Genomic DNA, 16,583 nt, shown 5'->3' on the forward strand with positions numbered 1-16,583 from the left:
ATTAATGAAAATAATAATGTAAAAGGTAGAGCCACCAGGAAGATGAGTGGACGAAATTAAAAAAAAGTGTGGGGTAAGACGGAGGAGAGTTGCGCAAAACAGAAACGAATGGAAGTGTGTCAGAGAGGCTTTCATCCAGCACTGAATGGTGAATAGCTGTAAAAGATTATGATGAATAATTGCCAACAAATTGGCCAACAGCTTGCGTAGCGTTCTTCTTACTTACATATTTAACTGTGTAATCGTAAAATAAAATATTCATTGTTGTAAAGATAATATATATTTTTTTATTTTATTTGGTTACATTTTTATTTTAAAATGTGAATTTTGTTATTTTCTATACTTGCATGTAGTTTTTTTTGTGATAGAGCAAAATTCTTATGTGCTTATAAGTGATATTTTGTCGTATATGAACGTATTTATTTATTAAATATAGCCAAGAATTGATCTAATTACAAGTTCTTTTTTTTTTTGAAACATTAAAATTTATAAATACATATTGTATGCAGCGATAACTTGAAATAATTAAAATCTACTATTAAAAAAAAAACAAATAAAATTACAATATTTTATTTCAATGTATCACTGCATAATTATGTAGGTTTTATAATATTATGTACCCACCAAAAAAATGTATATATATATGTATATATTAGTATTTCAAAAGAAATATAATCTGTAGACCAACAAAAATTACATTTTAAGAAAGCTTGTAAATTCCCAATTGTTTGAGTCAAATGAAATAAATATAGGTAATTAAGTAGGCACATACATCATCATATATTGCTAATCAAAATTTTGTAATATTATATATTAAGAATATTTTTAGTATTTTTATATATGTACTTAGTTAAGTTTAAGTACCTTATTCAGATAGTCAACAAAATTATATAAAATTTTTGATATGTTTTCCATATTGTTTCACCAGTCGTTCATCATTCATTTTCATTTGGATACACACATGCATAGATACATACATACACAAAACACCTACAGTTAAAAAGGCACAATACATCTATTTTTATGATTTTTTTTCACTTTAATGTTTATTACATGAAATTAATTCCTTCTTGACGGAATAAAAAATATTACAATCATCATTTTATTACAAATAAATCCATTTGAAATTGAATATTTTCATTGAATTGAGAAATATATATTTAATTAAAAATGAATCATGATATGATGCAATGATTGCAAAATTATTACAAGTAATTAAATAAGATTAGTATTTTAAATAGGGTATGTCGATGAGATATGTATGTAAGTTATGGTTACCGATATCCTCATTATAAAAGATATAATTTCTACAAAATACTAGTCTATTGGCAGTTTTTTTTCATAACTAAATTCTAAATAATGAAAATTTGTCCAGCAAATTTTGAAAAAACTTTTTAGATACACATAATAAATATTTTTAATTTAGAAAAATAAGTTTAATAAAAGTTTTTCTAAATGCAACATAATTATCTACATATGTATATTAAAAATTGAAATATTTAAATGTAGCAGCAGGATAAAATTTTGTAAAATAATAATTTTAGCGAAGAATGAAATTTATAGAAATCACCAAAAATTAAAATAACACAGTAACTGCACAAAAGATGATTAATTGGACAATCGACAAATAAAATTCAATTTTGGCTTTATTTTTAAAAAAGTTTTTAATAATATTATTTATCAAGCTTTCTACACGTGCTGAATTACTAATGAAATTTTGATATTTTTAATGTATAATAATATATTGTGTGTGTCTACACACGATAACGATGGAAGAGATGTACAAAAATACAAAAGAAACCATTTTCTTTTGAGTGTTGCTTTTGTACCTACTAATTGGGCCCAACACGTTGTCCTGGGACAATTGAATTGAAAGAACTGTGTCATCAATGAAATCAACGGAAACTCGGTCGGATTCAACGGTGTGTGATTGATTTGGTCAATATTGTGGGTATATTATTATTTTCGGATTAAGATTTTGCTTATACCTGGTAAAGCGAACCTTAAACCATCAGTGAAATTTTCATAGTAAATAAACCATTCTCTGATTGCTCGCTAGGACAATCAGCACAGGGGGTAATTGTATTGCATAGGACGTGCCCTTCGATTGGTGATAGCACATTTTTCAAAAGGTAAGATGCAGCACAGTGAAGGCTGATTCGTCCCAGGACAGGCGCGGGCGGCGCCTAGCAACTGACTGCTAATCCTCGACCAGCTCCCACAGCATCAGCGCAGCATCACTTCCTCCACTGGTCACGATGCACCTATCATTATACAGGAATCTAGCACTGGCCACTTGTCCGCTATAAACTTTCTGCTCTGTGTACTCAGCTTTGGGGCTCACGCAAGGATATCTGAAATTCAACGATATAATGCAGATTTCGTTCTATGTAGTACATTTTCAATTCCATTTCAAACACGTATTTTTATTCTTAATAGGTAATAATATCATAATAGTAGTTATTTCCTCATAAAACAAACCTGAATAGTCGAAGATGACCGTCTGCATCACCACTGATTACTAAATCGTGTGAAGAAGAACGACTTGCTGTAGTTATAAGTGAAGTCATAGGATAGTATCTATTATTCCACATACCTAAAATGAAAATAAAAACATTAGAAAATGAAACAAAAAACACAACGGAAGATTCTATCTAACATACCAGATACTAAAAATCCAACAGTGGCAAAATTAGTATACCACTTAGCGTCCTTCATAGCAACTGGACTCTTTTCAGGTGAAAGCGATTTCACATCCCCTAAGTATGCGCAAATGATTGATATTAATATTTTAGTTAATATTTAAAATAATGAAAAATTGTCTTAATATAAACTAACAGAAAGCCAAATCATAATCTGCCGTCACAGTTTGTAAGTAGTTTCCATCTGAGCTCCAATCAAGTTGAACAAGCGGTTGATTGCCTCTGATTTTATTGCATTTCTTATAAGAGAATCCATCTCTGGTGACGCGGAAGAGATAAACACTACCATTTTGAGAACCTATTGCAATCATATCTCCGGCTAAAATGAAAACATACATACAATATGATCAAGATGGGGTTGGTAAAAGTAATTCTAGGCATTGAATTGCTATTCACTTGGACTGTATCCGACGCAATTGAGTGGCGATCCACAGACACGAAGAGTGGCAGCAGCTGCTCCAGTCTCAGCTGCAAGTACTACGAGATGTCCTTCAGAGCTACCGGCAGCTAAAGCTACTCCAAGTGGATGGAAAGCTAGAGAAACACATTCATATCCAGCTAGTGTGGACCACACCAGCTGATGACGACGCCATAGTGCAATACTCTTGTCGTGGCCGGCTGATGCGAACAATTCATCATCAGGATGCACTGCCAGTCCAGGCAGCTGACGACCATGACCGAATACAACCTAAAACAATATACAAATTTAGGAATTAAAACCGTTACAACTCATTTAGAAATTGTGAACTATAAAATAATATTTTCAAAGCACCTGATTGAATCTCCTTTGCAAGGAGCCTTCCATGATATTATTCCTAGTGGTTCCTACATAAATATTTCCATCATTCCTTCCAGGTCTTTGTGGATAGATGCTTCGCACACCTCCAGCAGATTCGGGTAGCTGAAATATAATTATATTTATATTACTTCAAATTATAATTGATTTGATTTATACTTTTATTATATCTACCTTAGTGTCTGTAATTCTTTTATAGTTTTGTAAGGAGTCCCAGGCGGCTATTTTCCTATCCTTTTCACCTCCTGAAAGTAGTGTACCTTCAGATAGCATAATCAACGAACTGATACCCTTGTTGTGAGCCTGTATAAAATTTAAAATGACGTCAAGTAAATATTAAATCATGTACATATATTAAAATTTAAAATTACATAACACGTACTTCAAATTCCATTCTGACAAAGTATGCACCATCACTGTCTACGCTGTATATAGTGATAAAACCATCACTATCTGCCGTTACAACGTCTCCATCTTGTTCAAACTGTAGGCTGGTGACGTTTGTTCGAGACGGCTGAAGATAAAGTAAAAAAAATAATAAGAATATACATATATTATTATCATTATATATTTTTTTCATTTTTAAATAATTTAATAGTATAATTTAAAAATAAGTGATAGTGAAAGGTCTATACAACAGATTGAATAAAATCTTTAGTGTTTCGCAATTGCATCAACGATCTCAACATTTTACGGTGTAATGTCAGGATAGTCGACTTTCTTGGTTGAATTGAGTGAAGCAGCAGCAATATTGAGGCGTACTGCAATCAACTCTTTAGTTTTGCTCGATGAATTGGGAAGAGGACCATCTACATATGACGGAGCTGCTATAGTGGCTTCCGCAGTTGAAGAATTGAGTGGCAGGGGTTGTCGCAAAGTGTTTTCAAGTCATGTTTTGTGTATAATCATTATGTGCAATGATGCTATTTGGTAATGTACAAAAATTTGACTATATGTGTCACTTTGTAGCCTATTATTGTGGTTAAATTTTTTGGTGTCAATATTGTGAAAAAATATTGAAATCCTGTGGTTTCTTTTGTTAAATTGTTCCTCTTGTTAAAAAATAAATATTGAAATGATAGTTACTGGTTTTATAATATCGGTGCGTTCAAAGAAACCATCTTTTCGTCTATTCCAGAAGGCTAAATGTCCTTTTCCGTGTGTGATTAGAAGATTGTCATCCAGGGGATGGAAAGCGGCTCCTGCCATTTCTTCTTGCAAGGTCTGAAAAATAATTGTTATTGTTTGAACCGTTTCTTATAAAACCTATAATAAATGTTTGATTAATATAACACTTACAGCAACTTTTCCTAGTAAGTGTCCCCATTGCCATTGCCAAACTGAAAGTATACTCTCTCGACCACCATCAACAGCTAAAACGTAACTACCGCCATTCTGAAAGACATTAGACATAAATCATTTTCGAATATTAGTTAGTTCTTGCCCAACTACAGAAGCATATTTGTCACGAAAATAGTTACAAAATTGGAGTATGCTTCTATACCTATTGTAAAATCAAAACCATTAATTATAATTTTAAAAATTAATCGAGCGTTGACTAGAGGGGCAACTACAATAATTGGCCAATTGGATTATAATGTTAAAAAAGCCAATGTATATAAAAGAAAATATTTGCCGAAACAAATGGAACATTAGTGATAAAAAATATAAATATGGAAAGTCATCGCGCTGACCGATTTTCCGTTTCCACAGACCGACAGGGAAATATGTAAATTTTCCTTTGTGAAAAAAATTTGTGCGGAATTACAATGTGTAGCATTTTTATTACTTTCGTTTAGGTTTTAATCGATATCATTAAGAATTATACGATTTTCTGCCCCAGTTTTCCCGGGGATTCCGGTCAGACGTCATACACGTCACGTTTCCAGAATTTATAGCGACGCGTGTTGTTGCTATTCTCATAAAAAAGTCTCAACGTTAGTATGTATAATACATATATATGTATATATATATATATATATATATATATATATATATATATATTATATTTTAATAAATGCAACTCGAAAGTTTTACGGTGATATATACCATTCAAATCGCCCTTTTTGTACACGCAAACAAAAATGCAGCCGCATACACAAACGTACAAGTTTCAATTTTTCATTTTTTGTACAGTAATAATATTAAAAAAACTTATACTTAATGAGTAGATATATGCAAAAAGCGAACCGTAGATTGAATACCGTTTAGGAAAATCACGTAGGGTTGAAATATAAAAATTAGTCTGCGTGATATAAAGAAATTTCACGACATTCGGGCCACAATGCCACGCCCCTCACCCTCCAACCCTTTCCGTTCGTATTAACCTCAATTTTTTAACAACAAAAGCCTCCATTGACCAAATTTCTCAATTATTTGTTGAATTTTAATAGGAAATGTAGATTTATATATTTAATTGAAATTTAACTTAAAAATTAAATTAATCTCTCTTAAAAAATATGACATTACCCATTTGTTAAACGTACATATATTTTTATATTATATAAAAGTATTTACTTTGCGCACATATGATGGATAGACAAATTAATATAAAGTGTATTAGGTAGGTATCAAATTTCATCAACGGCAAAAACTCGCATACATCGTTGATGGTAGAACACGTGAAACCACAATTAAGGTCTACGAATTAAACACACGGACCAGGTAGGAGGCTTTGACCCGCATTCGGATTGTTACAAGCGAAACAATTTCACTAAAAATAAACTTAAGAACCGCGTGCGCTTTTTAATGGAGATTGTTTATTACCAATTGTGAAAAAGCCACGGCTGCAACGCCGACTTCGAATTCGCCCATTCCGAACACATAAAGGGTTTGAAGGGTTTCAGTGCTCCAGATTCTGATGTGAGCTTGGGTCTTTCTACCGCGACCTGCCCTCTGTCCTGAAGCTACGAGCTCTCGAGAAGGATGCAATTCCATACTGCAAAAGAAAACATGTAAAAATATAAATATGTATATTATAATAATGTATTGATTATTATTTTCAACATACCATTGTATATCTTCTGTATGTCCAATATAATGACGTTGGGTCTCCTCGTCTCTGTCGTACATGACAGCAACGGCAGCAACGAAATATAGCAGCTCTCCCGTGGGTAAAACCCATAGATTTCTTCTGGTGTCTGTCCCTCTATAGCCATAGCTGTGAGTTTCGTATTGGTCAAGGATATATTTGAAATATGGTTAAAAGAGTTATTATTTATAGATTATGTTCATATGCTATTTTAAAAAAGGATACACCCAATCTAATTGCATTTTTTTATCCGGGGGTGAGTTTTCTACTGGAGCGTGATGGATCGGAGGGTAGAACGTCCTTCGCAGCCCTCTGATCGTTATTCTTATTGGTTCCTCTTTCAGTACTTCTAGAAGAGTGTAATCTGAAATTATTAGGTTGTTCTGTACCCGAATTTAGTATACAAATCTAAAATTTTCTAAAAACAAACGCGAAGCAAGTGTCGCAGATGATATCGCGATTGGGAAACACGAATGAGTGGTGAAGCGTTAAAACCGGATATCGCATATTATTATACACATACATAGATCACAATCTATGCAGATTACATAATACAACATAATTCAAGTAAAAATTAATGCTGTGACCCTTTTCTAGAATGGTTTAAATTTAATCTCTTTCTGAATTGCCGTAATTACGTCATATCACGTACATGGATATTAAACATGATAATTTAGTACACATCAGTGATGAAAATTATTAAAATATGATCGCGATTTTCTTTCACGGTCTGATAAAAATACGTATGGATAAACGTACGACCTAACTTATAGGTATTTTTAAACGAAAATGAAAGTCTCATCTAAGCTGTATGTATGTATGTATGTATTGTATGTAATATCAAATGTTATTAGTCTTCTATGAATTGAATTCAATAGTGAGTCTCACCTGAACTTCTGAGAATTTCACTCTCTGGCGCGTATAGTACTCTGGGCCTGCTTTTGCTTCGGGCCCTCCTGGCTCGCGGGGGGTCCTCCACCACCACCGGCGCCCCCGCCCTCGACCGGGAGCGCCTCAGGGGGGATTCGCCCCCTCCCCCGCCTACACCGCCTCCACCCCCACCCCCACCGCCTATACTTCCCACACCCAAGTAAAACGTCTCGACGTCGGCGAACTCGTTTCTCAATTGCGAAAAACTCCTAACCTGTGAATAAATAATAAAAAGCTTGTAATAATATATGAATTTTCCCTCAAAATTAAATCACAAAAAAATAGTGAAAGGTCGAACACGTGCGTCGCAGTCGGCTCATTCAAGTCCGTATCGCGAGATACGATCTTGAACAAACTCAAAACCTGCTGAAGTCAACTGCCCTTCATACGAGAACGATTAATTAATATAATATAATGAAAACACTCGCTTTTGGTTTTAATTCTACAATTTTCAGTGTTTGTGATCCTACACGATTAATTCAAAATATAATTTATGTTCCACTTGAAATATAAGAATATGTGGATTTATTTTTTATTGTATTGGAAGCATTTTGCAATTTTGTATTCAAAATAATATTTTTATTTATTTATTTTTATACATATACCAGGAAGGCTAGCAGGAAAAATTGCCAAGCAGGTAAAGTTGCCAATTCAAAAATTAAACCTCTAAATTAAGCACCGTTTATTACACGCTAACTTTAAAGCTTATATAGGTAGTATTATTAAAAGCTATACATGAAAAAATATTAAATAAATAATTTTTTTGAATAAATAAATAAACATAAAGAAAGATAAAGCTTTCAATAAAAAATATATGTAATATTGGATTTAAAATTGCTTGCAATTTCTTTGTAAATGACTATGTGATTTAGTCAGTAAGCTATCTACCTATAGTACATATGTACAATGTGTTATCTATCAGCTTCTAACTGTTGATTATTATTTGTTCATTGCCATTATTTCTGATTAAGCATATTTAAAAAACAAATTGAGCATTTAATTTGTTGCCAATCTTAGTTGACGAATCTTAGTTGAAAATTACTGTCGTTTTTAAATAAAATAAATACATATAATAAAACAAACCTCTTGTCCATTGACTGCGAACATCCTTTTGGCGCCGCTCATTTTTAACACTTGCCCTAAATCTTCTAAGACTTCTTCAAATGGCTGTGTCGTTCTCAAATTCAATAAAACTCGACACTAAATTCATACAATCAAATTAGATTTTCATTGTATATCGAATTACATGTTTGTTAGATACATATAGATATATCTACGTATGTACATGCAAAAGAAATGAAATAACTCACTTGAACGGAATGGTCCATATTATTTATTATTCGAATGACCCTTCCTGCTCCAGGTTTGGCCCCGGGGGCTGGCAGGTCTGTCTCCACGACTGAGGGTTTCCTAGAGGTGTTGCGTCCACCCCATCCCTGACCACCTCCTCCTCCTCCTCCTCCTCCTCCTCCCCCTCCTCCTCCGCTGGGTGCTCCGTACCACACGCCGTTTTTCTTGCCATAGCTGGCAGGCTGAAAGTTCCGAAAAATCAAGTGAAAATTATGCTTATCGGTTTCGACAAAGATCAAATTAAGCGCGGAACTGAAAAAGGGGTCCGTGGTAATGTATTCAAAGTTAATTGTGTTCGAGCAATATTCGTCCAAGGTTCGCGATAACAACTGGTACGAAATGGGCTAAACGTAGTTCTCTTCTACGTCGGAAAATTTTCCGAGGCGTATATATCAGAAACGGTCAATTTTAGGTATATTAAATTTTTCTGCGATATAAAAATAGATTTTTGAAGCGTTTCCCTTTATATTATATTTGGCTTATTTATTACCGTCACAATAATGCGGATACTGATTTCAACAGTCATTAGGCGTAATTGGATAATTATTTTTGAAAAAAAATACACTCATTGTATTCAATTTCAATCACGATCATAAAAATGCAACTTTTTTATTTAAATATACATATATATGTAATCATTAAATTTTGTAACAAAATCTGGAAAATGTATTGAACGTTTTTAGAAATACGAGTATATGCTTTTGCTAAATTATATTTTCACATACATTTACACAGTAAAGTTACTATATACATATGTACTTTTTTAAACAATGGACATGAATTAAGTGTAAAAATACCCTTCTAAAGAGCAAATGTTAAATATTGAACTATGTAAGTTAAAGGTAAAGTAGTACGAAAAAAAATACTATCCATTTAAATTAGTCAGTATTATAACTTATTATACAGGATTGATCAAACAAACTTGCTAAATTTTTATTACAATGTGTATTGACAAAATTTCAGGAACGAAAATAAGCTTTATAGAAACTTTAGATGTCAATGCGTAATACTATAGGTACATACATATATCAATACTTTCTCTATTATTGTTATTTCGTCACATTTATATACCAACTTCCACGAGTTTCGCCATAAGTTTTTCGCTTCTATATAACTATGTATGTATATATGTACATACATATCAACAATATGCTCATTCTCCTTCTTTCGATATTGTCAGATCTAACATATGTATTAATGTGCGCGCGCAGAATACGGGAGGAAAAGCCTGTTCCTCTTGTTCCTGTTGTATCCTGCTCGCCCAAATTAAGTGAGTATGTACCGTTTACCATGCACCCTTTTTTTTGATCTTTCGACTTAAGATCTTTCGATTTTCGATCTTTGCCTTCCGATATTTGCGTTTTCGGGCGTTTCACATTCGGGACCGCGAGTTAGACCCGTATCACCGATATTCAATAAAAACCTGAATTATTAAGAAAAACCAAATAATATCCATCGCCTTGGAGCTTGTGATATATTTCTCACCTGAGGTTGCATAGTGGGCAGCGAAACCACAACAAATGCGGTCTCTTCTTCGCTGTCTATCATGAAGTCCTCGACCTGGGGCTCTGGCGAGCGCCAGCCGACAACCTCTCCCCGACGCCACAGGATGCTTGTCGAATATCGACAGCAACGTCACAAATACGACTCAAATATCACAATATGTCACTGAGATTAATTTAACGCACAATCTTTGATAGATTTATATAAATTTATAGTATACCAATCCTATTAAATAAACTTCAATTGACTATACCGATGTTTGTGAACTATAAATAAAACATATACAATATTTATTTTAATATTACTCAGTACATAGTACATGAGTAATATTAAAATAAATATGTATATTCCTATAGTAGTAGATTAATATACCTGAATTAGCTTATTTAAAACAGCTTTTTAATTAAGAAACGCTTTCTATTATTGTTTTAAAATGATCAGTATATCAGTAACTTTAAAAATATATATAAAATGTATAATTTAGTAATAACTAGCTGAACCCGGCATGCGTTGCAATGCCACAATAACGCATGCAATTCTCGTTCCCGTTCCCGTTCTCGTTCCCGTTCCCGTTCCCATTTGTCGGAATAAAAACGCAGGCAGCAAAAACGTTGATCGCGACGCGAAAAAATTTTAAATTATAGCTTTGCAATGACACTCATTCCCGTTTTACCTGTTTCCATTCCCGTTTGTCGGAACAACGCAGGCAGCGAACACTCTGGTCGCGACGCGAAAACATTTGACATTATAGCGAATGACACTCATTTTTCCCGTTTCCGTTCCCGTTTATTCCCGAATTTTTTTTTCACAGTAATCTTCCCGGACATACTTACAACAAATCCTGAAAGTTCCATCGTAATCGGCTGAGTGGTTTAGGAGTCTATTCGAGACACACACACACAGACATTCATTTATATATATATATAGATAAAAAGCATTTATAAAATCAAAAATCAAATTATTGTTTGAAATATATGCATTTAAATGTATTTCTGTAGACGTTAAAATCTTGTACACATGTATTTTTTAATAATTAAAAAAATATAATTCAGATTTAATTTTCTTTCTATCTTTCCATCTTTATAGTTATAGCATTAATGTATGCACTGTAGACGATTTCTTTTGTTAAAACTTGGATTGATTATAAATTCCTATACGATGAATTAAAGTAATGGTACCGTTCGTCCGTTCGTCGACACCATCCTTATCTTCATTAGAATGCAAATTTAACTATTTATTTCCAACTTCATTTTAAATATTCAATCTTTAGCTTACTTTCGGGCTTGATTTTCTTGGCTATCTACTTGGTAATAAGCAGAGGCAGTGCTTTTTTTCCCATGTAACGTGGTGGAACGGCGTTCCGACACCTTTTTTCTCAGAATTTTTTACGTTTCAAACGAATATTCTATATTAATATAATTTGAATATTATCTCTTCCAATAAAAAACTTGACAAGAAATGACATCCGGTACCTTTTTTTTTAAAAAAAGCCCCGAGCAAATGTATGCGTTCGGTCGATGTTTTCGCACATAAAATTGTTCACTATTTTCAACCATGCTTTTTTGCTCTCTTGCTTTGAAAACTAATGGAGCGGTCTATTGTTATTTGAAAAGTATTCAGCCAAACTAGTAGTAATGAAGACTAGTAATAAGTGTTCGGTAGTAAGATAAATGGCATTTTAAGTTGTGAAAATAATTTATGAGTGTCATTTTCGTTAAAAGCTTAAAGTTCCAAACTTAAACCCTTTTTTAAGCCTTTGTTCCTTTTTTAAACCTTTGTTAAGCTTTAAAACTTTGTTAAGCTTTAAACCTTTGTTAAGCTTTTAACCTTTGTTAGCTTTAAAGCTTTGTTAAGCTTAACCCTTTGTTCCTAATTTAAATAAAATAGCTGGTTAGTATTAGGTCACGATGAATACATAGTGATGTATCTTATGTATTCTTCTATTTTTTTTATTTTTTTAAATTTATATTTACCATGGTGCCATTATAGGATTTGCCCCAAGGTGACACCTATAGGCAAATTTTAAAAAGATTTAGGTACTTTATATAAATTTATAACATTATTATTATGAAATTTAGAAATTATATTCAAATAATGCTGATAAATGAGGGTAGGTTGTTAATTTGTTTTGAACCGTTTCAACGATGAAATCAGATAAATTGATAAACTCTGGTAAACTCTCTCAGATATATCCATGTTCTGGCTAGGAACACCGGATCAGGGATTGAACCCATTACCTTTCAGTTGATACGTTTTTTTTATTATTTTAAATTTTTAATAAATATACATTTCACCATGAAGGGTTTGCCCCTGGGCGACACATATGTAATTAAAATTATTCATATATAAATTTGAAGATTATAAATATTAAAATCATATTCAAATAGTGGTGACATAGTGGGTAGAATGGTTTTTGCCAATTTGATGGAGAAACCGCGTCAACAATGAAATCTGATAAAGGATCGACTTGGAGTCACAAATATTTAAGTCTGACCAGCAGCACTACATTTTATACTCGAAATACAGTATTTTCAATGGACGTCAACCCACGGGATCAAATCCGACAACCACTAAGCTATGTTGTTGGTTATTTGAATTGGTTTACTACATATCTATCCACAACCTACATATAGAATACTAGAATTTCACCAAAACGGTATAAAGAATGCTAATATTACGTACGTCGTATAACTGTTGGATTTTCCAAAGGGTCAAATAATCTAATAGGGAATCTCCGCGACCTTTTGAACTCGGCATCGTACGTAGTGTTATAAGGACGAATCGATTAAGTCGGCCGTTGATTAGCAATGATAATTCATATTGGCGTGCCGACCGCAGAAACCGCTACGATTTCACTACGAAACTTCTACGATTTCGTAGTCCAGAACGAAACAATGTCAGACATCAAAGAAATAAATTTCGCCAGAGATCGCAGCCTTGCGATAAATACGGAGTTTGTGTGGAAAACGAAATGGGTGGGTGTAATCGACATTAATGTGGCAGAAATGTATAGTAAAAGTGTTACGTTAACAAGAAATATTCGCCTAATAAATTTCTCCAATACAACTCACATCTCAAACGTTTTCGATCAACACGTTTTGTACAAAAATTACATAAACCAAAACGTTTTGTACATAAAGTGAAAGTATTGAACGTGACTTTTGATAGGACCTATTCTAAAACAAAGAAAAGTAATCAAACCAAATATGTACGTACATATATAATAATGGTACGTACATATATACATAGACATAAAAAGTAATTATATGTTTCGTAAAAAGCTGCAGACTTTTAACTATCGATCATTTTTTAAGGTTTTGTTTTTTTATTTATTTATTTTTATTATGAAAGCACTCTACGTACTTCTTGGAACGTTTTATAAATAGAGAAAATGAAATATCTTTTATTTCATTGGTTTGTGAAAAGTTTTTTAATGCGCAATATCAGACATAAGTAACTACGACCGATACAGATCGCGCAAACTTGGAACACGTTTCATTTCGTTTTATCATCACGCAAAAAAATAACAAAATTCTTTCATAAAAGACATCGTCAATATACATACATATAATTTTCCATTCGTAAAACATTTCTAAATGCTGAAAAGTTTTGTACGTGTATAAAATTATCAGCACAGGGTCATATAAGCGTTTATAAACCGAGTACTACACGATGGCAATTAAGAAATCGTTTGATTTTCACACAAAATAAAATAAGGTGTGTTCATTAAGTAGTAGGAATTTATTGAAAAACACAACAGTTATTGAACTATAAGTAATCCACAACTTGTATTAAAATTAATTTTTTATGCACTTGAATTTATATGTATGTTTGTGTTAAGTATAAATAATTAAATTTTAACTATGCGCTTGTTGTATAAATTTGTTTACACTTTTGAAACAGAAACCTGCAATTTAAAAAGGTATAATTACGCTAAAGCAATACATATATTATTATATTTTTACATTTTAAGACCCAAACTAATGTAACTGTATGCTTAATGATATAACCATCGTGAATGTAAAGCTCTCTGAAGATGGTTTCAAGAGGAAAATGATATAAATAAAATGGTGGCGGAAAAAATGAAAATCAAATTCCCACTAATTATTAAACACACTTAAACCTACACGAATATTAAATAATGCTTCAATAGCGTTTCGCATACACGCAAATATCGACCATGCATTTAAAACATAATTTATAGTACACAAACACGATTGTTGATTGCGTTTCTAGTCAAAATATATTTTTTTTACGAGTATCTCAATATCAAGATTGTCCTTCACATGTGTATGCTGAATTAACATTTATGTACATACATATTTTAAATTACAAACAAATTCTATGTACCGTTATTGCTCGAGTGGCTACAATTTGTATAGAAAATATTACACAAATGAAACTAATAGAAATAAAAATACTAAACGACACCTTTTCCATCAATACGATTCATAATACATACTCCAGAAGCTTTACAAGTACTTTAAATCAAACAGACTACCTGATTTATCAATTTTGGACTACCTGAATGTATTATTCCCATCATGTCCATTTTATGTTAGACGAAAAGGACTGTTTTGTTTGAAAATTTAGATTGTAGGTAATGCTTAGTATGGCAAAAACTCTACACATATTAAAATTTCAATTTTGATTACTTTTGGTCTATACATACGCATATTATATCTATGTATATGTTACAATGAAAGCATATTTCAAGTGAAAAAATATTTTCACCTATTAAAGCAGTCAAAATGTGTCAAACAATGAATTTACAACGTTTAACTCTATAAATTTAACCATAACAACCCAATCTTAAATGAATAGGGCCAACCCTTACTTAACCTAACCTATCCTAACCCTTAAATAATACCAACCCTAAAAATCTAATTTTAAATGAATACAACGAACCCTGAAAATGTGACTGGTTATGATTTCATTGAAACGTCAGTGAAAATACATATATTTACACTTGAAATTTTCACTGTGACGTATATATGTACATATGTCACAAGAAAATAAAACAAACTGAGAATGTTTCAGTAATATTAACCAAAACGAATTTAGCATGTATATTTACTTCACAATACAACTTATCTTACATATGCACATATGTATATGAGAAAATCTGTGTACGAACTCAGATAACAGTAGCCATATCGTGAAGTAAAATTTATCATACCTACACTTGTGAACAACGACAATAAAAGGACACGTTTTAAATAAGCTCGGAAGGAAATTTCAAATAAAATATATTACACTAGGATTGTTATTAACACTTTGCACGACAGATTGTATCGAGTATTATTATTCAGTGTCAATGCACCGATATGGTTAGTTTTCGATTGGCGAAACTTGGGTCGCGGTGTGTGACAGGGCGCGTGCTATCGGCCACTTGACACCCTTATGACTGGCGGTCGAGCAACGTCTCAACCCGTTGGGGGTGGTAGAGAAACCCTCCTCCACCCCTTCCAAGCCTTAATAATCCCCTGCTGTTGACCCTGAGGTTGCGGCACGCGACTTTAGCCCCTGCCGACTGCTGGTCGAGAGTTCACCGTCGCTCCCCCGCCACCTGCGATTTTAATAATGCATGGACTTCGGGGGGTGATGGGTGGGCGGGTGGGGTGGACTAGAGGGTGGTCGGGGTCTGAAGGTCGCCTAAGTAAGAATGCGCCTCGGCCGTTTACTTTCATTAATGGGGAGAGCGGCGCTCCCGAATTTTACGTTGGCAAGGTCAATATGTGAAAATTTCCCGAGAAATCGCATGAATAATCTCGGTTTTGATTTTCGATTGCTAACCGTCTCGAATACGAAGTGAAAGATAATTAAAAAAATATTTCACTGTCTGATATACATATGTTAATAGTTGAGTCATCTTGGAAATAGTATACATTATACATACCTACATATATTCAATGTCTTCTTTTGGTGAGGACATATGTATGTACATGCATAACGTACATTTGTATAGTGAGAAGAGTCAATAGTGAATAAAGCGAATACACGATAGTATTAATATTTTCGACACTTAGACAATCTGAAGAAGAAAAATTTCATGCCAAACGTGACAATATTGGGAATATTTTAAAACATTAAGTAGAGTTTGTAGCATAAAGCAGAACTATTACTTTAGTACATACAGTCGAAACAAATTCAATGTTCATATGTATGAGCCGTTATAATTGAAATTGGCATAAGTTCATTTTTCATCATTTCGAGAAATAATGTTTTGCGTTTAACAATATTTAACAATACTGGTGGCCTGTAATACGTT

At 32.9% G+C, this 16,583-nt stretch overlaps 1 protein-coding gene across 1 annotated transcript in view; it reads right to left on the reverse strand.

The window, feature by feature from the left end:
- Positions 1-2,200: 2,200 nt before the first annotated feature.
- The window catches only part of DCX-EMAP (Doublecortin-domain-containing echinoderm-microtubule-associated protein), a 35,261-nt gene continuing 20,878 nt past the window's right edge, over positions 2,201-16,583 (reverse strand). The window contains exons 3-18 of the mRNA XM_077427006.1: positions 8,770-8,991; positions 8,543-8,659; positions 7,418-7,673; positions 6,755-6,893; positions 6,509-6,658; positions 6,265-6,436; positions 4,798-4,893; positions 4,585-4,722; positions 3,881-4,012; positions 3,673-3,801; positions 3,475-3,603; positions 3,099-3,390; positions 2,839-3,021; positions 2,664-2,759; positions 2,482-2,596; positions 2,201-2,354 (exon numbers count right to left, since the gene is read on the reverse strand). Coding sequence (XP_077283132.1) covers positions 2,201-2,354; positions 2,482-2,596; positions 2,664-2,759; positions 2,839-3,021; positions 3,099-3,390; positions 3,475-3,603; positions 3,673-3,801; positions 3,881-4,012; positions 4,585-4,722; positions 4,798-4,893; positions 6,265-6,436; positions 6,509-6,658; positions 6,755-6,893; positions 7,418-7,673; positions 8,543-8,659; positions 8,770-8,991 — 2,520 coding nt within the window. The remainder of the gene's footprint in view (positions 2,355-2,481; positions 2,597-2,663; positions 2,760-2,838; positions 3,022-3,098; positions 3,391-3,474; positions 3,604-3,672; positions 3,802-3,880; positions 4,013-4,584; positions 4,723-4,797; positions 4,894-6,264; positions 6,437-6,508; positions 6,659-6,754; positions 6,894-7,417; positions 7,674-8,542; positions 8,660-8,769; positions 8,992-16,583) is intronic.

This window comes from Arctopsyche grandis, chromosome 3 (genome assembly GCF_051622035.1).
Source record: "Arctopsyche grandis isolate Sample6627 chromosome 3, ASM5162203v2, whole genome shotgun sequence".
NCBI classification, from domain to species: Eukaryota; Metazoa; Arthropoda; class Insecta; order Trichoptera; family Hydropsychidae; genus Arctopsyche; species Arctopsyche grandis.